General features: G+C 37.7%; 2 protein-coding genes across 4 annotated transcripts in view; both read right to left on the bottom strand.

Moving 5' to 3' along the window:
* Positions 1–22,743, bottom strand: part of LOC115223659 — a 232,348-nt gene that overhangs the window by 51,766 nt on the left and 157,839 nt on the right. Inside the window, exons 4-6 of one of the 2 annotated variants that reach the window (XM_036512387.1) lie at positions 13,906–14,062; positions 7,141–7,288; positions 5,993–6,102 (exon numbers count right to left, since the gene is read on the bottom strand). In XM_036512387.1, coding sequence (XP_036368280.1) covers positions 5,993–6,102; positions 7,141–7,288; positions 13,906–14,062 — 415 coding nt within the window. Of the gene's footprint in view, positions 1–4,573; positions 6,103–7,140; positions 7,289–13,905; positions 14,063–22,743 lie in introns of those variants that run through there. The other variant, XM_036512386.1, reaches the window with a different exon arrangement.
* LOC115223564 overlaps positions 18,387–22,743 on the bottom strand; it is a 5,162-nt gene continuing 805 nt past the window's right edge. Inside the window, exons 2-3 of one of the 2 annotated variants that reach the window (XM_036512395.1) lie at positions 20,412–20,636; positions 18,387–19,036 (exon numbers count right to left, since the gene is read on the bottom strand). In XM_036512395.1, the coding sequence (XP_036368288.1) occupies positions 18,722–19,036; positions 20,412–20,591 (495 nt within the window). In that variant the 5' untranslated portion in view covers positions 20,592–20,636 and the 3' untranslated portion in view covers positions 18,387–18,721. Of the gene's footprint in view, positions 19,037–20,411; positions 20,645–22,743 lie in introns of both variants that reach the window. The other variant, XM_036512394.1, reaches the window with a different exon arrangement.

The raw sequence follows: 22,743 nt of genomic DNA on the forward strand, positions 1-22,743 counted from the left end.
GAGCATTGTAGAAAATGAAGGTGGGTAACATTTAGATTAAAAAAGATTTTAATTATCTTTATTTTGAAAAATAAAAGAAATATAAAAAAAACCACATTATTTATGGGATGATCCAATATTTTTGTATTTTAGAAGTATAACCAATTTATCAATCATCAATCAAACAATCATTAATCCATCAATCAACCAATCAATCAATCCATCAATTAATTCATCAATTAATCCATCAATCAATCCAGTAATCGATCAAATAATCAATTCATCATCAATCCATCAATAAATATCCATCACCAATCCATCAATCTGTCCACCATCTATCCATTAGTCAATCTATCAATAAACAACGACAACATATGTGATAATTAACCATACCTGAGGGTTTTCCAAATTGAGATAAACCATGTGTTCTAAAGCCATTGAGAGAGATGCAGCCTCTGACGAACCGCTCAACAAACGGTCACTGTAACCTTCCAGCATGTCCTTGAAACAACTCTTGGCATTTTCGAATTCCTCTTTCAGCAGATAGCAGTGCGCAATCGCATGAATGGTATTCATCTTTCCGGTGTAGTTTGGGTGTATCTGGTTGTAGATATCCAAAGCCTCATGAAAAAATGTCAGGCTGTAGGAGATTTCATGCCTGGAATATGATGGCCATAGTGGTTCAATGGTAAGATCGAGTCCAAAGTGGTAGTGGTGGTGGTGGTGGTGGTAGTGGTGGTGAAGGCAGCAGTGGTGGTGAAGATGTTAACAGTGATGGTGATGGTGATGGTGGTGGGGTGGTGGTGGTGGTAGCAGTAATAGTACAGATGGCAGTGATTGGTGGTGATGGTGGTTGATGATGATGGTAATAGTGGCAATAGTGGTGATGATGGAGATGCTGATGGTGATGGTGGTGGTGGTAGTGGTGGTGGTGGTGGTGGTAGCAGTAATTGTACAGGTGGCAGTTAGAGGTGGTGATGGTGGTGAAGGCGGCAGTGGTGGTGAAGATGGTAACAGTGGTAGTGATGGAAATGGTGGTGGTCCTGGTAGTGGTGGTGGAGGTGGTCATTGTCATGACAGTGGTGGTGGCGATGGCAGTGGTGGTAATGGCAGTTATTCACGAAACAGGGAGAGAGAGTGAGAGAAAATTGGGGTGAAAGTGTACAACAGGGGGCGCTACCCTCCCCCTTGTGGAACTTTAGGTGTTTTTTCTCAATAAACACACACAACGCCCAGTCTGGAATTGAAACCATGATCCTCCGACTATGAGTCCGCTGCCCTAACCACTGGGCCATTGCACCCCCACACATATATATATATTATAACTTAGGGTATCTACGAGATACCGGCATGCTGAAAATAGCAGCCAGGATCTGACTCTAAAACCACCTTAAGTGTTCATATAACACAAGGAGAGAAGACAAAATGACAAAATAAAACTAGTAAAAAATTACTGGATAATTCCAGATCCCGGATTTCTAGAGTTAGATCCTGGCTGCTATTTTCAGCATGGTGGTATCTCGTAGATACCCCAAGTTATAATTTTAATAATAATTATTACCTTTGAAGGTTTTTATTTCCATGCTGGCCACTTGATAGATCGTTATTGATTAAATTAACAATCTTATCCTTATTTATATATATATATATATATATATATATATATATATTATATATATATATATATATATATATATATGTATATATATATATATATATATATATATATATATATATATATATATATATATATGCACACACACATATATATATATACACATACATACACACACACGATATGTTTTTGTGTATGTGTTAATAGTAAGAAACTCTCTCTTCAGTGTGTGCAGAGAAGAGTTCCAATACACAAACTCCTTACATGGTCATACTAATGGCTGCATGCTCCAGACATGTGTTATATGACAGCAAACATGGAGCAATGTATGTACATGTTCATCATCATCATGTAATGTCCGTTGTCCAGTGTTTGAGTGGTACCTGGATGGTTTTGACCAGAACTGGCAAGGTGGGGAGCTGCATCAGACCCCAGTCTGATTGTGCTGGATGCCCTTTCATAACCCCTACAGCTGGTTGCTTTTACATTGCACCACATGGGCGCCTTTACATGGAACCATATGGGTGCTATTACATGACATTGCAGAGCTACTTTTATTTGGTACCACCAAAAGAGATTTGCACCACCAGAAGGATCAATCTTAACACTTCTCCATCAGAGTACGGGTCTTCTTGAGTACGGCATGGTACCGGGTATCACCATGTTTAATCGAGGAAGATCTTTTACGGGTCTACCAGTGGTATATGCTGCACACTGTACCGACCAACTATGCGCTCCTCTCTTTTAGGCCAGTCTTTTACAGTGGAATGATTCCTGTCATTGCAGCTGTTCCAAACACACTACAAGCACATATTTTTGGTATATCCCAGCTGCAGTCCTAGAAGGAGGGAAATCACCTTTAAATCAAATATTCATGTTTAAGCGTTTGTATGTAGCTACCACACATGTGGCATTAAGTTTCTTATATCTTCTTGACTCAATGTGGAGAATTTTGTGATTCAGGACCAACTTGAGCAGCATAAATAAAATCATGTTTAACTCTTGGAATAATGTTTGTCTAAATTACACACAGCCTCACATTCACAATCAACCAATTACTTACATTCGCAAATACATTCAGTTAATCTGGTTGGTCAAACGAAGCTACTTACAATCTCAAATGCACTTGACCAATGAGGCTGATCAAACCAAAGTACTTACATTCTCAGATACACAAACCAATGTAATGCAATACCAAGGAGGTGTTCATGTGTAGCCATCTATGCTTCTTTTGGATATCCTTGGCACTGAACAGGAGTTGTAGTGCTTTACCTGGAGAAAGAAGAAGAAATATTAGTTTCAAATTAGGGTTAGCAAGTTCAGGGGTGGTGAGTAAATCAATTACATTGACCCCAGTATATTACTGGCACCTATTATTGACCTCAAAATGATGAAAAGCAAAGTCAACCTCGTTGAATTGAATTCAGAATATAAAAACGGACCAAATACTGCTAAAGATTTTACTTAGTATGTTAGCGATTCTACCAGCTTGCCGCTATAAAAAGGAGAAACATTGGTTTTAAATTTTGGCACAAGGTCAGCAATTTATGGGACGGGGTTAGTCAATTACATGATGCCAGTGCTAAGTTGGTACTTATTTTATCAACCCCGAAAGGATGAAAAGCAAAGTTGACCATGACAGAATTTGAACTCACAATATATAACTGGACAAATACCACCAACAACTTTGCCCAACTTGTTGGTAATTCTGACAGTTCACCATCTTAAGAAGGAGAAATATTCTTTTCTACTCTACGGACAAGCTCGAAACTTTTTGTAGTGGTGGTGGGGGGCAGTCGATTAGATCAACCCCCAGTATGCAATTGGTACGTAATTTATCGATCCCAAAAGAATGAAATGCAAAGTTAACCTCTGCGGAATTTGAACTCAGAACGTTTAGACAGAAGAAATGCCGCTAAGCATTTCACCTGGCACGCTAATGTTTCTGCCAGCTTGTCACCTTAAGAAATATTAATAAAGAAAACGACCAAATATTTATATTTGTAGTTTTAGATTTTACTTAAAACTTAAAACTCTGTACTTACTGTGTTTGCCAAAGTTTCGGGATAATAAATTTGCTACATTAGAGTACGATATCACAGATATCTGGGGATTTACAGTAACAATTTTCAATCTTTCACTAAGTGCAGCATTATAAAATTTGATTGCTTTATTATATTGTGAACCATCTGTTGAAAGAGAAAATGAAATAATATAAACGTAATATTTCCCTATGGCCAGAGATGCTTTCACAGAAGACTGTAAATGAACAACACTGCAGGGATGACAGTGACATTCGTTTACAACTATCATGCAAAGTCAAGGTAGGGAGATAGCACACACTCATAACACAAAAGCACAAACACACACACACACACACACACAAACACACACATACACAACACACACACACACAAAACACACTCACACACACACACACATCACACACACACACCACACCAAATATTGGCTTTTATCAGTTCTGTCAACCACCACTAAAACAAAGGATTTGGTTGCTCAGGGCCATAGTGGAAACCATCTACCAAGGTGCCAAATTTGGGAAACAAAATTCTTCACCATACAGCCACACCTGTGCTTAAAGGAAAGTAACAAAATATTTAGGGGAAAAAAGGGGGCTGGTGGTACCATACTTACTCCTTTCGTAATTAACACCCATTGTATTCAGCATTTTAGATAAACAGGAGTAGCAAGCCTGACTTTCTTTAAGTTTTCAGTCATATTTTCTCACATTTATCTTAATTTAGAATGATTTTGTCAAGATATAGACAAGAATAAGAAAGATGAAGAAGAAAGAAGACAATGAAGAAAGAAGATTCAGAAGACATGAAGAACAAGAAGAAGAAGATAGAAGAAAGAAGAAGAAGAAGAAGATGAAAAAGAAGAAGAAGAAGAAGAAGAAGAAGAAGAAGAAGAAGAAGAAGAAGAAGAAGAAGAAGAAGAAAAGAAGAAGAAGAATCATTGTATGAGTATATAAACACACTTACCTTTGGTACACCTGGACAGGTGAAAGACAAACATGTTCATCTAAGTGGGGTGATGAAAAGTTACTGGTTTTAAGGATATCGAGAAAGGCCTGGCTGGAGGTCCAACATTCTGAGTTCTTTTACAGGGCTTAGAAAAACTGAAGGACGACTGCAGGAGGTGTGTGAATCTGAGAGGGGAATATCATTGTCATCGTCATCATCATTTAAAGTCCACCTTCCATGCTGGCATGGGTTGGAATGTTTGATAGGAGCTGACCAGGCATGAGCCTGTGCTAGACTTCTGTGTGTTTTGGCACAGTTTTTACACCTGGATTCCTGTCCTAACACCAACCACCTGGCAATAAAATCATAATTTATTGATCCTCCTCTATTTTTTTTTACCCAAAATTTGGAACTTTTCAGCGTCCTCTTGTGCGTACATTATCACATGTTTTATGAGGGGGTGCTGGAAAGTTCCTGGCTTTAAGGATATCGTGAAAGACCTAGTTGGGGGCCCAACTTTCTAAATTCTTTTACAGGACTTAGAAAAACTGAAGGACCTCTGCAGCAAATGTGAGAATCTGTGAGGGGAATATGTTGAGTAAAATCATAATTGACTGATCCTCCTGCACTTTCCTTAACTCAAAGCCAGGAACTTTCTCAGCATCCCCTCATGTCCACATACACTTAACAACCACATGACAGAATCTATAATGTAGTCTTCAGCTTTGCATACATGGTACATGTTGGGCTATGGGTTTGTGGATTGTAACTAGTCTTGCAGTCGGTTTACCTACGTGTCAGACATGCGTATAGTCAGGAGAAAGACCCCTGACTAAACAACAAAAACAACAACACCATCACACCGACTCATAAAGGCCAGTTTCCCAGTTTCCATGGTGTAAATATTTCCCTCCTGGATAGGACACCAGTACCTTGCAGGATTACTCACTTTTTGCCAGCTGACTGGAGCAATGAGAAAATGAAGTATTTTATTCAAGAACACAACACATCGCCCACTCCAGGAATTGAAACCACAATCTTATGATCATGAGTCTAACACTAAGACCTGCGCCTCCACTCATGGCAACTATTACCAGACACAAACCACATTCTGTCACATATTACACATGACCACAACTGCAAATCAACAAAGAAGCCTGTATGCGGTTACTCAACTTGCTAGAAATAGATAACAATCAAAATTTCCCCTGCAAATCACTGCCTTATTAATAAAAGTGCACATTAGACAATGTACCCCTTGTTTCCCTACACATAAGAAAAAGGATTGACTTTTTACAGCTGGTAGACGTTTGATCATAGATCTGCTTAACAAGTGCTGACCTGGGGCCAAATAAAACCACCACCACCACCACCACCATCACCGCCATGAGAGACATAATACAGTTATTACCAACAAATGAGAGGTTGTAGGCCAGGTCAGAGGCACATTTGATCTTCGCATCCTGCACCATCTGTGGGCTCGCATCATTAACGGTCATGTTGTAACCCATTTCTGCAAAACTGAGAAACAAATCAAGCAGTTATCATCATTATCATCATCATCATCATCATTATCATCATCATCATCATCATTATCATTATCATCATTGATACCACCACCACCACCACCACCACCATCATCATCATCATTATCATCATCATCATCATCATCATCATCAGTATCACTAACATTATATTCCTCATCAACACATGAATTCATAGGGGTCCAAATGTAACCCCTTCTTTATTATATTCCTGTTAAAAATGCATTAAAAGCTAATGTTTGGAACATAAATTAAGAGGGAATTTTGAGAGATGAGAAATCATTATTTTGATAAAATGTTTTAATTTCGATAAATTATGAGGAAATTTTAATAGAATGTTTTAATTAAGAGGAAATTTTGACAAAATGCTTTAATATTGATAAAGTGTTTTCATTTTGATAAATTCAGAAGAAATTTTGATAAAATGTTTTAATTTTGATAAATTCAGAAGAAATTTTGATAAAATGTTTTTGATAAATTAAAAGGAAATGTTGATAGAATGTTTTCTCAGAGCTTCTTTCTCCAGTTTGTGCTCCGTTCAGTTGAGGGGTTTCATCTTGCAGATCCTTGGTTATCTCATTGGTGCTTGTGGCATTTAAGAATAATCCCAGCTGCAAGACCATGCCAAAGCAGCTTAAGAGCTGGTGGAGCACTCTGGTGTGTCTGTTCTCACCGAACTGTCCAACCCATGCCAGAATGGGAAAAGGCACATTAATGATGATGATGATGATATTTAATTAACATAAATATGTAAGTCATATAGGATCTAAGATAATTAACAAGCTGAGTATTACATGTTAATTAGTGTGCATTATACTAATGAACAAAAGTGGGAGAGTGAGGAAAAGTTAGAGATGAATGAGGAAGAAAGGAAAATAGGGAATAAGAGAAAAGAAGGTTGGGAGATAGTATAATAGACATAAGAGATAGATAGATAGATAGATAGATAGATAGATAGAGATAGAGATAGATAGGATAGATGGAGAGAGATTTTCATCTGACTTGTACAACATACTTCAAGGCTTCCACATGATTTCCCCGCATATGAGCGTTGTCTGCCATGCTATTGTACAGCAGCACCTGTCGGTACTGGATGTTTCTCGATTTCAATACATCCAAAGCCTTCTTGTAGTGCTCCATGGCTTCTTTGTATTCTCCATAACCTGTGGAAAACACAAGAAAATATTCTGTGTTACAATGATGCCCAAAGTAATAGCTACACCTACAACAACAACAACAGCAACATCTAGAAATAATAAAAAAACAGCAGACAACATCACTGGCAATGGTAGCCTCGAACAGTAACTCAACATTGTCAGAAATAACAGCTAAATTTCACTCAAATCACACTGAGTCATCTTAGAAAAAGGAAGATCACACTAGATGATGTAGTCGTAGATATACACAGCAAATGGTATGATCAGATAGAACACCTTTGATCAGAGGTCATTCTATCAAAACTAACCAGGAGGTCAGCAACAATAACAGCAGCAGCAACAATAACAACAACAACAACAACAGACGAATAAGTATTAAAGGGATGGAGGCTCCTACGTAGTAGTTTGATCAGCTAGAAACACCAGCCAAATCTCTCTCAAGTCTTACACTCGGCGTATTAAGCCACGTGAAAATATACAATAGACTTTATCTTCATAAAGTTATCTCTATACATTCTCTATAGAAACTAGAGCCAGCATTGAAAGATGCACTGTTTCCTTAGCGAATACATCTTTGTAAACAATGTGATAAAAGGTAGAAAAATAAGTAATGGGTGTATATGCATTGAACAACAACACAGTATAAACTGATAAGCCTTTAATATACTCGGTTGTGTATTATGATTCCATAACGAGATATGGCGTCTCAACCAGTAATTAATAAGCTTAAAGACTCACATGTATTACATAGTGGGTATGTGGTTCAAGTGTTAATTTGGATTCCATTGCCTTTTCAATATAGAATGGTGTGTTCAATTCACACAGCAGACAAATGATGTTTATCATCAATTATTCATTGAAAGGCTCCGACATGGTTGTGTGGTAAGAACATTCCTGCTCAACCAAAGGGTTCTGAGTTCTGCCCCACTGCATTACACTTTGGACAGGTGTCTTTTGCTATAGCCTTAGGCTGGCCAAAGCCTTATGAGTGGATCTGGTTGAAAGAAACTGAAAGATTCCCATCGTATATGTATACATACTTACACACATACACACACATATGTGTATGTGCATATATATATATATATATATATATATATATATATATATATATATATATATATATATATATATATGGGAAAGTAAGAAAAATAGACGAAAATGCACATTGTATATTCCATGACATGCTTAGGATGTAGTAACAACTATATTCGCCAAACAGGAATATCACTCCGTCGACGAACCACTACCCACAAAGAACAAATCCGCCACCCTCAATACAGACAGTTACAGGTTAGTGAACACATAGAAAGGTGTGCTAGGAATCTTAATCCTAATTTCAAAATTTCCCCCTTCTATCAATGTTCACAGAACACCTCAATGCAACAAAGAATGAATAAAGAGGCAACTTTCATCAATAAATAACTTCCACAACTAAATATGAATACATAACATAAGACAGAACACTACTAACCTTTCAATTAATACCACTAACCTCCATACATCCCTTACACCATTCACATTACAATTCTATATCTAACCTAATTGCACCAAATCCAGAACTATTTACCTCCCTTACAAATAATCATTTTTCTCAGGAACTATTAGACCTGACACCGTCCATTAATCGGTGTGCATTCAAAGCAATGAATAGCAATGATTAGTAACTTATGAAACCGGTATGCTTGAATCTCTTTAATAATTTCACAATAATGACTTTCATTACTTTTATTCCTACCTCAGTTCATCCAATTGTATATATCTTTCGTTAATTTTTTTTATTTACAATGTGCATTTTCATCTATTTTTCTTACTTTCCCCTTACATTACCACGTGTAGTTTCTATTTTCTTTTTGTAACATATTACTATTTTATATATATATATATATATATATATATATATATATATATAGAGAGAGAGAGAGAGAGAGAGAGAGAGAGAGATTTTCTTTCTGTAACACATTTCTATTATATATATATATATATGTATATATATATATATATATATATATATATATATATAATAATAAATATTAGGGAATAAATCCAAATTACAGGCAAAAAATCAGATTTAGGATTAAATCCAATTTTATAGTAAAATATTATAAAATATTATTAGAGACAAAACCACTATTTTGCAAAACAAACAAGGAAAGACTTAATCAATTTCCTTGTTTGTTTTGCAAAATAGTGGTTTTGTCTCTAATAATATTTTATATATATATATATATATATATATATATATATATAGACATATATATGTATGGATGTATGTATGTTTGCATGAAAGTAAACAAAGTTTGCTTTAGAAGCGTTGTTTTGAAAGATACAGAAATAATTTATTCTCAAGAGTTGGCTGGTAATGATTTTTTCTGTTAAATATGGATAGTTTATACTGTTTATGCTATTGTATTAGCATCACCACGCATTTGAGAATAAATTATTTCTGTATATATATATATATATGGACATCCAAAGCCTCTATACTGTTATCCCTCACCACGAAGGACTGCAGGCCCTTCGACACTTTCTTGACCTCCGCTCTAACCCTGTACCTGACACCTCCACACTCATTCGTCTGGCCGAACTTGTCCTTACTCTGAACTGCTTCTCGTTCGCGGGCGAGTTCTACCATCAGGTCTCGGGAGTGGCCATGGGAACGCGAATGGGCCCCAACTATGCGAACCTGTTCGTTGGCTATGTTGAGGCCCAAATATTCTCTAATTTCACTGGTCCCACTCCTGAACTATATGGTCGTTATATTGACGATATTATCGGTGCCACCTCACTCTCCCGCGAACATCTAGATTCCTTCCTCTCTTTCGTCCAATCTTTCCATCCAGCCCTCCACTTCACTTCCACTATCTCCAACACCTCTGTCTCCTTCCTCGACATTTCGGTTAGCATTCTTCACTCCACTCTTACCACCTCCATTCACTACAAACACACAGACTCACACTCATACCTCAACTTCTCTTCCTCCCACCCAGAACACACCAAGCTTTCCATCCCCTATTCCCAATTCCTCCGTCTACGTAGGCTCTGTAGTGACGACCATGACTTTGAGACTCAGTCTCAACGTATGGCTCACCACTTCACCCTACGTGGATACCCCCTCACCACTATCCACATCGCCCTTGCCAGAGCACGGTCCGTGGACCGTGTATCTGCTCTCTCTCCCCGAACCCGCCCTGTAGTCTCCCGCCTCCCTTTTCCCCTCACTTACCACCCCACGACCCTACGTCTCCAACGCACCATTCTTCGAGCTTTCCGTCATCTCCAGTCCGACCCGTCCACTTCACACCTCTTCCCTAACCGACCCCTCCCCTCTTTCAAACGAGCCAACAACCTTCGAGACCTTTTGGTTCATAGCTCCTTCCCTGACCCTACCTCCCAACCCGGCTCGTTCCCCTGCTCCCGCCCACGTTGCCGCACTTGCCCTTACCTCTCCAACACCACCCGCCTCACTAGCACCCACCATCGACCCTATCCCATCATCCACTCCTTCACCTGCACCTCCAGCAATATTATCTATTGCATCTCTTGCTCTCTCTGCAATTCCTTGTACATCGGACAAACGGGACGCCGCTTGGCTGACCGGTTCGCGGAACACCTTCGTGACATCCACCTTGCGAACGACACACCGGTCTCACGCCATTTCCGCTCCACCGGTCACTCCTTGCAACACCTATCTGTGTTCGGTTTGTCCTTACACAGAGGCCATCCGGATTCCCGTATGCGCCGTGAACAGGAATTAATCTTCTCTCTTCGCTCTTATACGCCATTTGGTCTCAACTCTCCCCCCCTCCTCATCTAACCCCCCTCTCCCCCCTCCTCACCTATCCTTTCTCCCCCCGACCCCTACTTCTTCAGTCCTTCATCCTTTCACCCCCACTCCCCTTCCCTTCTTCCCTCTTTCTCCCTCCCTCTTCCCCTTCCCTCTGCTCCCTCACTCCCTCTCTCCCCTTCTCTCTCCCCTCTCCTCTCCCTCTTTCCTCCTTCATCCCCCTCCTCACCTTCCTTCTCCCCCATCGTCTCCTCTTCCCCCTTCTCCCCCATCGTCTCCTCTTCCCCCTTCTCCTCCCCTCTTCTTCCCCTCCCCTTCTCTCCCCCCTCTTCCCCCTCCCCCTCTTCTCCCCTCCCCCTCTTCTCCTCACTACACCACATGACTTTACACATCACATCACATATGATGTGCCATACTAATACACACACCAACTAATACATACTAATACGTACTAATACATACTAGTACATACTAATACTTACACCAACCCTATACATACACACGTCCAGACCCCGCATACGCACTTATACTCTCTCTCACACACACACACACACCTATACATACCAATACGTACTAATACATACTAATACATACTAATACATACACCAACCCCATACATACGCACGTCCAGACCAATCTTACGCACTAATACTCTCTCATACACACACACACACACACACCCTTATACATACTAATACATACACCAACCCTATACATACACACATCCAGACCCCTCCCACGCACTTTTAGCTGGTCCCTCAACCCTTTTATCAACCCTATTATCTCCCCTTATTTCGCTCTCGCGTCTCATGTTTGATCTTTGACCTCTGGCCGAAATCAGATCGCCATGTTGATTCGTTAGCTACTGCACGCATTTTTTTCTCTCCTTCTTTCTGTGTTTTTCTCTCTCTGTGTATCTTTCTGTTGAAGAGCGTAGGCTCGAAACGTTAAAGACTTGTTTTATTTATATTTCCTGAGCGCCATACTAATACAATTGTTCGTTTGTTTTCCACCTGCCTTCGTCTTTTGTTTATTTTCATAAAGCTTCCCGTTATATATATATATATATATATATATATATATATATATATATATATATATATATATATATTAATAAAAGGAATTCCAACCTTGTCTGATTTTCACGTTTTATTTACAATCTTATAATGATATATTATAAGATAATATAATATAATAGACTAAAATAAAATAGTAGAATGTTAAATGTTCATTCTGATTGAACTAGTACTTTCATGCATTAAATTCTGCAATCTTCAGGTTCATGTAGTAGTTGTGACAGTCATGCTTCACAATTTTTGACTGTAGCGAGATGATTGAATCTGTGCCTTAAATACAGCTGCGTAGGCTCCAGATTGCTAGGTTTTGCAAACTGTATTCTGACCAATCAGTGTGTAGTATCACTCAATTACTCAATTACTCAATTACTCAAGAGTCCTGTATCTTAACCCTGGGCGAAGCATCAATTTTTGGGCTATTTTTAGAAATGTTAAGATACAGGACTCTTGACATGTTCAACAAAGCGTGACGCCTAAACCAATCAGCTCAACCAAGCAACCAATCAGCTTAAGTAATTGAGTGATACTACACACTGATTGGTCAGAATACAGTTCGCAAAACCTAGCAATCTGGAGCCTACCCAGCTGTATTTAAGGCACAGATTCAATCATCTCGTTACAGTAAAAAATTGTGAAGCATGACTGTCACCACTACTACATGAACCTGAAGATTGCAGAATTTAATGCATGAAAGTACTAGTTCAATCAGAATGAACATTTAACATTCTACTATTTTATTTTATTTTATTCTATTATATTATATTATCTTATAATATATCATTATAAGATTGTAAATAAAACGTGAAAATCGGACAAGGTTGGAATTCTTTTTATTAATATATTCTTCTATACACAATCACACCCCCCCATATATATATACACACACACATACATACATATATATATATATATATATATATATATATATATATATATATATATATATATATATATATAATATATATATATAGATATAGATATAGATATATATATATAGATATATATAGATAAAACTTACTTGGAAATGTATGTGTGGTGTTTGATAATATAATAATATAAATAAAATATAAATATACGCATGTATAAATACATATATGTACATACCTACATATATATGCATATATACATGCATATACGTTTACAGGACATCAAAAGAACGGGAACAAAATGAGAAACGAGAACAGAAAAAAGCAAAACCATAGAAAGCGAAGTTCTTTTGAAGAACAAAAGAAATAAATAGAGAAGCGAGACAGGCAACATAAAGAACATTCCCCTCAACAGTTGTTCCCTGTTTCGAAGGTAGGGACAAGATGTGACTACATTGAAACAGTCCTTCCCACAAAGCAAATTAAATAAATTTTGAGATTTTTTGCGGAGGGTTAAAGTTCTAACAAAACCAGGACAGCAAGAACAAAAATAGTAAAAACAAATGGTGAGGGCTGCCAAGCCAAGACAATGCGACGTGGGAAACGCTGGAAAAACGAGCTTTCAGAATAGACAGGCAAATGCATATCTTGTCTTTAGGAAGGAAGTGGAAGAAAGAAAGATAGATAGCCATTGGTCACGTGTGAGCAACGAGTGTCAAAGAAGAAGAGGGAGAGAGAGGGCGAATGGTGAAGAGTAGGGGAGAAGAATAGGGAACGAGAGGAAGGGAAAAACTAAAGGAAGAACAATAGAGGGAGAAAGAATAGAGATAGGACGTAGAGTGCACATTGGAATTATTACGATAAAACTTACGACGCATCATAGTCATATCATACCTGGTAAATCTGTCAATGATACACCATATGCTATATTCATAAACGCTTGTTCTTCTTCATTACCAAATAACAGGGAGTTTTGTAGACATGCTTGGAAAAACTGCCTTGAATCTCTAGGGTGACATAGCATCAGTATATCTGAGGCTTTTAATGTTATCTAAAAGACAAAGACAGTAACATGTGTTAATATTTTGTCTGTAGGGATAATGTGGTGAGCTGGCAGAACCATTAGCACACTAAACAGAATGCTTGGTGGCATTTTGTCTGTCTTCGTGTTCTGAGTTCAAATCAATTTTCCTCTTCCCAGAAATTGCTGGCCTCGTTCCAAAATATGAAATCAATGTTTTTATGAAAAATATTAATGATTTCAAATCTTTGCTGCCCCAGGGAAATAATAATAATAATAGTAATAATAATAATTCTTTCTACTAAAGGCTTGAAATTTTTGGGAAGGAGCCTAATCGATTACATCGACCCCAGTGTTTCACTGGTACTTAATTTATTGACCCTGAAAGGATGAAAAGCAAAGTTGACCTCAGTGGAATTTGAACCCAGAATCTAAAGACGGATGAAATGTCGCAATGCATTTTGTCCAGCATGCTAACGATTCTGACAGCTTACTCCTTGAATAAAATTAATAATAATAATAACTAGCAGGACCCATGAATACTTCACAGAATTAATAGTAAACCTATTGGGTTATTCCTGAAAACTTTACCCCAAAAGCGTGAAAGCGTATCCTGTGTCGTGTCTGAGGATAGTCACTCATCTGCTATTCATTGAAAAGTGAAGGAAATTGGAATACGGCGATTATTTAATGCATTATATATATATATATATATATATATATATATATATATATATATATATATATATATATATATGTGTGTGTGTGTGTGTGTGTGTGTGTGTGTGTGTAAGTAGACAAATGAATTATCTTATTACGGATAATTCGAATGATAACCGATACCTGGGTAGCAAACTCACAACAGAAAAGGCACGGTTGAAGTAACGACCATAGGGCATAAAATCCGTGCCTTAGTGCGGACATTTGAAGTTTTATATATTAAGTATAGGAAAGAATGGAGCTGAACGAAGATTTAACAAAATTCCTTTATTTTATTTTATTTTCGACATATGTTTCGAAGTCTGCAAAGTCCCTAATTCCGAGTGAATAAGGAGTCCGTCCATTATGCAGCTTTCTCTTCAGGAAAATCCAGGAACTTAATTTTCCAACAAAATGCACAACAAGCTTTTCGACGACTGCTCACGAGGAGCCCATAAAAATAATGATAAATAATGTCTATTTATAGGGGGTGACGCCAGATTGGATGAAAGCAGGAGAAATTGTCCGAACTCTTTCATAATCTGTTTGCCCGAGGCCGACTAATAAACTCAATTGTTGAGAGTTTTTTCAGATGCCTACACTGGAAAAAGCATACCTTTCTCTCATACCAATGAAGTCTAATATAGATAACCCCTGGATTTCCTAAAAAATTTGAAAGGTGATATCTCATCCCTTTTAGTATAAAAGACTTTCTTATAGTTGCCAAGAACTACTACCAATCCCAACAGTAACCTTGTATCTTGTCATTGCTATTGTGGCCGCCCTCTCCCTATTAAGTTGACACTTTCGAACACACAGACACAGTCTTTTCAGTTCTTGACCGTTAATTCTTGCTATCTCTCTCTCTCTGCCTTCCACACACACTTTCACGCATTCAAAGACGCACACACACACACTCATTAAGGCAATTTTACACACTCATACATTCGAGCACTCATTCATAAAATAAATCAAATATAAATACCAGTCATACTGAATACATTCACTCTCTTTAATTTTCCTATACCTTCCTTCTCCTACCTTGATTCTGCCCTTGAACTATGTCAACGGAGAATTTCTCCTGCTTTCATCCAATCTGGCGTCACCCCATATAAATAGACATTATTTATCATTGTTTTTATGGGCTCCTCGTGAGCAGTCGTCGAAAAGCTTGTTGTGCATTTTGTTGGAGAATTAAGTTCCTGGATTTTCCTGAAGAGAAAGCTGCATAATGGACTCCTTATTCACTCGGAATTAGGGACTTGCAGACTTCGAAACGTATGTCGAAAATAAAATAAAGGAATTTGTTAAATCTTCGGTCAGCTCCATTCTTTCCTATACTTAATATATATATATATATATATTTATATATATATATATATATATATATTGATAAAAACGGTAAGATAACAAAAGAAAGATACATCAATATTATGTAAATAGAGGAATTTATCTGTAAATATAATATGTGACAATAACTCGGTAGCCAGAATAAAACTTGGAGTTTCGGGTGCTGAAGTGGAAATCCAAACCACCATCTCTTCAGTTATCCGGCCATCGGAAAAATCTCTTCAGGTATCTGGCCATTTTTCAGATGGCCGGATAACTGAAGAGATGGTGGCGTGGATTTCCACCTCGACATCCGAAACTCTGAGTTTTATTCTGGCTACCGAGTAAATGTCACATATTATATTTACACACACACACACACACACACACATATATATATATATATGTGTATGTATATATATATATATATGTGCGTGTGTGTGTGTGTATGCATGTATATATACTTTTTATACTTTATGCACAATTTTTTAGACTCACTGCACAACCGTCATAAAATAAATATCCACATATTTTCCCCATAAAGAGAAAAAAATTACATTTAAAATGTACATGGTCACAATTTCATATCTAGAAAACAAAAATTTGATAGTAAAAAAAATATTTTTTTTGTACAAAATAGGGATCATAATTTCATAAGAGTAAAAATTTAATTCAACATAGCATACTCAGAGCCAATAAATAGGGCGCGTAAGATATTTGAGGAAAGATTTATGTTTATAAAAAAATACCAGATATATAATAACAGATAATAACTTCATTTATCAAAAAATGCTATGAGGATAAAAATGAAACTTCTTTCTTTAATGTTATTCAATAAAGCCACCTTCAGCTTCAACAAATGCTTCTATATGAGATCTAAATCCCCTACATGCTCGAATCAAGTGGTCCTGGTTCATTTTGGACATTACTCTGACTATGGCAGCTTTCAAAGAACCTTTGGCGTTATAGGCATGTTCATTGAGCTCTCTCTCAACAACGCTCCACACGTAATAATCCAATGGATTGAGATCTGGGGAATTCGGAGGCCAAATGTGATCGTGAAAATTTTCAACCATCCATTCCTGTGTTTCTAGAGCCATGTGTGATAGTGCAGAGTCTTACTGAAACACATATGGCTTTCCATTACATACACAGTTTATCTAGGGTTTAACAATTATTTCCAGGACCCCAATGTAGGTGGCAGAGTTAACTTTAAGGCCTTGTGGAAAAAAGTAAGGAGGCATAACATGTCCTTCATTGTTGACAAACCCTAAAACCATGACAGTTGAGGTCAGTTGAGTCTCAGATCAACTAACCAAATGAGGTCTGATACGTGATATACTGAGTCAGACTCAGATCTGAACAGACAGAAAGTAGGATAGACTGAAACTGTCAAAGAGGCTGAGTTTGATGAACTAGAGTGAGTCTGACCTAATATATTCTGAGTGACACTTAGTCCAAGGTAGCCGGAGTGCAGATTAAGATGTAACAGAAAAAAAAACCAAGTAAGATGCAATACAAGACAGAATAAGATGTAACAAAAAAGGATTTGTAAGAAGGGGCAGAAGAGACACTAAGCTGAGCTTACAGCAGGGTTTCTCAACCGTTTTTTACCTATAGACCCCTTTGATTGCTATTCTACTCTACTGGACCATCCTAGACATTCGATGTTTAAAAAATCATTTATTTTTGTACTTAAATATTATTAAGAATTGTATTAAAACATTGTTGAAATATTTTGTGTATTGTCGAAGTATAACCAATTTCTTGCTGATATATTTTAACAACAGCAAACTCTTATATGGACCCCTATGAGCCATATGGCCCTCAATTGGGAACCAATGGTAAAGATGTGGGAAGATATAACACAGGTTCAACAAAAATGTGACATATGAAAGACTGACTTACAACACAAGATACAAGACACGTTGTTAAGGACAAAATATCTTACCTCGTAATAAACTCCATATGTCCTACCATCTGAGGGTGCTTCAATCCCTTTCTTCATCAGAAACGAAATATTTTCCCAGTTGTTGTTCATTATTCCAAGTGCTTCATATATGAGGCCTTTATCATAAATATCTTGAGCCTTCATCAAACTTTTCCCAATAATGTTTGTATATTTGAGCTTTACCAAATCATTGCTGTGTACATTGTCAATCTGTTGTTTAGTAATTGCCCGTATTAATTCTTGTACTTGGAAATTCTGTAATTCTAAATCTGAACTGATCAAACCTTGTTCGACAAGTGGCATCAAAACATGCATCTTGGAAGCTGGTTGACTAGAAGAACCAGTCATTTCAACAGCTTCCTCAATACAAAATCTTCCAGGAAAATATGAAAGCACTTTGATAGCATCTTGCTGTTCGTGAGAGAGTTGAGAAAAGTACTTGTCCATTTCTTGCTTAATATTACGTCTGTTAATTGTACATTCGTCCAGCCAGTCATTGAGCTTGGTTTCATCACAAATCATTTTGTAGATATCATTAAAAGAGAAATTATGACGAAACTGGGAGATTTTTTCTGCAAAGTAAATAAGAAGTCCTGGCAGGCCACAGGCATATCTGATGATGTTGTGTATTTGTTCTTTGTTCTCATCATCCGTCTCAATGTCTGAACAGCGACCGAAAAGAAGCTGGGCATCTTTAATGGACAATGGACTCACTTTACACTTTCCAAACCTGATTCCATCAAACTGAAATGGTTCTCCACCACTAATATGAGAATGATTTTTAGATTTGGGTGCAGTGGAAAGTCATTGTCGCAAAGCTCCTGGAAACCTGGAAGGAAGCTTTCTTGAATGTTCTGGAAATCATCAAAAATACAAATTGTCCATTTCGTATTGGTGATACTACAACAATTGGTGAATGTATTGTACATGTTGGAAATATCAGACCAACTGCTATTATTAGAAATATGGATGTGTTTTATGTGGAGTCTTTCGGGGTTGGTTTCATCCTTCAATTCTTGACAGACCTGTCATATTAGAAACATAACATTAGAACAAGTTCAAAGATTTCCATAGATTCACTTATTTTATTGGTCTCTCAGTTTTTCTCTTTCTCTGTCTGACTTTATTACTCCCTCTCAATAACTGTCTCTTTGTCTATTCTTTTGTCTATGCATTAGTTCAGGGTATCCTTTATATTCCTTCATATTCATCTTACAGTTTGTCTAAGTATCTTTCTGGAAAACAGTTTGTCACTTTGCCATTCTATCTCTTTAATTATCTTTCTGTTAATTACACAGATGCTTTATCTCTTTTACTATCCATCTCTTATTTCATCTACCTCTCTCACTCTCTGTCTATCAATCAATTATTCTTGTGCTTGAGAAGATCTGTCAAGTCAAGTGAGGTCGTAGTCAGGGCTGATGCTGGTGTTTCGTAACTGGCACGTAAAAAACACCCCTTACACTCTTACAGTGGTTGGTGTTAGGAGGGGCATCCATCTGTAGAAACCATGACAAATTAGATTGGAACCTGGTGCAGCTCCCCAGCTTACCAGTTTTCAGCCAAACTGGCAGACCCTCTACAGCCAGATGCCCCCCTCCTTCGGAAACCAAACTTACTTGTTTCCAAGGAAATATTTCTCTATAGGAAATTTCCATGGAATATTGGAAGTTAACGACATTCATTTACAAGAAATCTACAATGTCAAGCCGAGGAGATGCAAACATACACACGTTCACAGATGCATACAAGCATAAACACAAACACACAAACACACATATACACACCTGTCTGCCTACCTACATACTTACATACCTACCTACCTACGTACCTACCTACCTACATACCTACCTACCTACATACCTACTTACCTACATACCTACCTACCTACATACCTACCTATCTACTTACCTACCTACCTACCTACCTACATACATACCTACCTACCTACCTACCTACCTGCCTGTCTACCTACCTACCTACCTACCTACATACATACCTACCTACCTACCTACCTACCTACCTACCTACCTACTTACCTACCTACCTACCTACCTACCTACCCACCCACTCACTTACATACATAATATATAAAGCAGTCAAACCTCTCCCAAATTGCCCACCTTCTTCATAACATAGGACAGGATACATTAAATAATATGATCATTGCCATAGACAGAATGGTTACAGGAGAAATACCTTTGATCATAGGTCAACCATCAACTCACCAAATGGTACAAAGACTTCAGTGACTGCCATTGTATGGGATTGAACCAGAAATGCTTTCCTCTTTAGTCAGTAACTTAACTGTAAACCTCAAGAATCCCTAATAACCTACAGAAACGCAAAATGCAATAAGGTTAACGTAAAAAAATGAGAAAACAATAGTAAATTTCTTACAGTTTTCACAAGACTTGTTTTGCCAACATAAGGCAGTCCATAAACTTGTATTATTTGAGTATCTTCATCCTTGATCAAGATCTTCAGTTTTTCCCTCTCATCATGTCGTCCAACAAAGTGTCTGCCAGAATTGCCTTGCTGTCTCATGTAATTGGGGGGTAATCGATATGGTGTTGCCATACTGATACTTTAGAAATTTCTTTCGTCTTTCTGAATTTTCAAAAGCTGGAATTCTGGTGAAGATAAACAGAAGAGATAATTGTTGTGTCATGGGATAAAGTGGAACCCTCAACTATGTATGATGCTTAGAAAAATAAAATTTTATAAATTTTCCACAAGAACAAAGTCTACATCAAACTTAGGTGATGGGACACTTGCAAATGATGGAGGGTTCGAAGAAGTCGTAGAGGATTCTGCTGTTGAATTGCTCGTGTCCCAGATAGATTGTTAATTAATCAAGGAACTGACTTTGTTAGATCAAGAGTAAAATGAGTAATGGTCGTGCTGGATATCTTGGAAGTTTCCTTTACATCTTTGAAACTGAAACCAAAAAAGATTAGTATGACTGGAAATAAAAATAAGAGCTTTTTACGGTTATCTCTTTAGATTTTCGGGAGAAATTGTAACCAGCAGTGGTTTGTTATGGTGTTTTGTATCCGAAGCAAATGAGTGCTGGCTATAATTTCTTTAGGAAATCTTTAGAGATGTCTTTAACATGTGATTTAATAGCACTGCTAACACAGGAGAAAACAGTATTGACTTATAAAAGTATTTAATATATTTTGCTGTATATTCATCATCATCATCATCATCGTTTAACATCTGCTTTCCATGCTAAACAGATGGCTGCACCAGGCTCCAATCTGATCTGGCAGAGTTTCTACAACTTGATGCCCTTCAGCTGGATGTCATCGGCACGAGGGCCAGTCAGGCGGTACTGGCAACGGCCACGCTCAAATGGTACTTTTTATGTGCCAGCTGCACAGGAGCCTGTCCAGCGGCACTGGCAACGACCTCGCTTGAATGTTGTTTCACATGCCACCAGCAAATGTGCCAGTAAGTTGCTGACATAATTGTTTCTCGTACGTATGTATGTATGTGTGTGTATGTATGTGTGAACGTATGAACATATGTATGTGTACGTGTGCTTGTGTGAGCAAGCGCATACTTGTATGTGTGTGTGTGTGTGTGTGTGTGTGTGTGTATGTGTGTGTGTGTGCATGCATGTGTGTATTATCATTGAAAGCGGAGACAGATGCACACGTAACTGGAATTCCACACAGGTTTTAACAAAATGAGCTGTGAGTCATCAGTATACATGCACAATTGTACAAACGGGGAGAGAGAGAGAAGGAGAAAGAGAGAGAAGGAGAGAGAGAAGGAGAGAGAGAAGGAGAGAGATAGAAAGACAGAGAGAGAGAGAGTAAGAGAGACTGACTGACAGTCAGAGACAGACAGAGACAGAGACAGGGAAACAGTGATATTAATCACATCCTTATTCGAGTGTAAAGTATTATTACCCAAAAATGAATTCTAGATAATGTTTCATTCTGAGTGTTAGGACATTATCACGGCCAGATTATATCATAACACTGAGATTATATCATAACACTGAGATTATAGCATAACACTGAGATTATATCATAACACTGAGATTATATCATAACACTGAGATTATATCATAACACTGAGATTATATCATAACACTGAGATTATATCATAACTCTGACATTATATCATAACGCTGAGATTATATCATAACACTGAGATTATATCATAATACTGAGATTATATCATAACACTGAGATTATATCATAACGCTGAGATTATATCATAACACTGAGATTATATCATAATATTGAGATTATATCATAACAATGCAAGAACAGAACTATTATGAAGAAAACTAGTTTCAGTTTTACAATTTTCAGTTAGGGGCCCAGTCCCTCCGAACGTCTTAAATGCCACAAGTTGGAAGAGAATGTTCACTGTTAGGTCCCAATACTTCAGGGTTTTCTTCTATTCGGCTACGGAAGCAGTAACCCTCCCATTAATTGCAGCATCCAGGATGTGGTGGGGAAAAAATGAATTTCAGACTGTGGTGTCCCAAATGAGGGGCTTACCTCTGACCCAGGGACAGAGGGTAAGACCATCTGGTCTCTTTCCACCACTTCGGGATAACCCCAACGGCTCCTGGACTGAGGAGATATTAATCTGTGCCAGGGTTTGCTTAATAATTAGGTTTAGCTTGATGTGATGAGCAAAACAAACCAGCATTTGGGTGGTAAGACAGACCTGTGGGGTTGAAGGGCCTACTAAATTTCTCTCACTC

This window comes from Octopus sinensis, linkage group LG23, assembly GCF_006345805.1.
Source record: "Octopus sinensis linkage group LG23, ASM634580v1, whole genome shotgun sequence".
Classification (NCBI taxonomy): domain Eukaryota; kingdom Metazoa; phylum Mollusca; class Cephalopoda; order Octopoda; family Octopodidae; genus Octopus; species Octopus sinensis.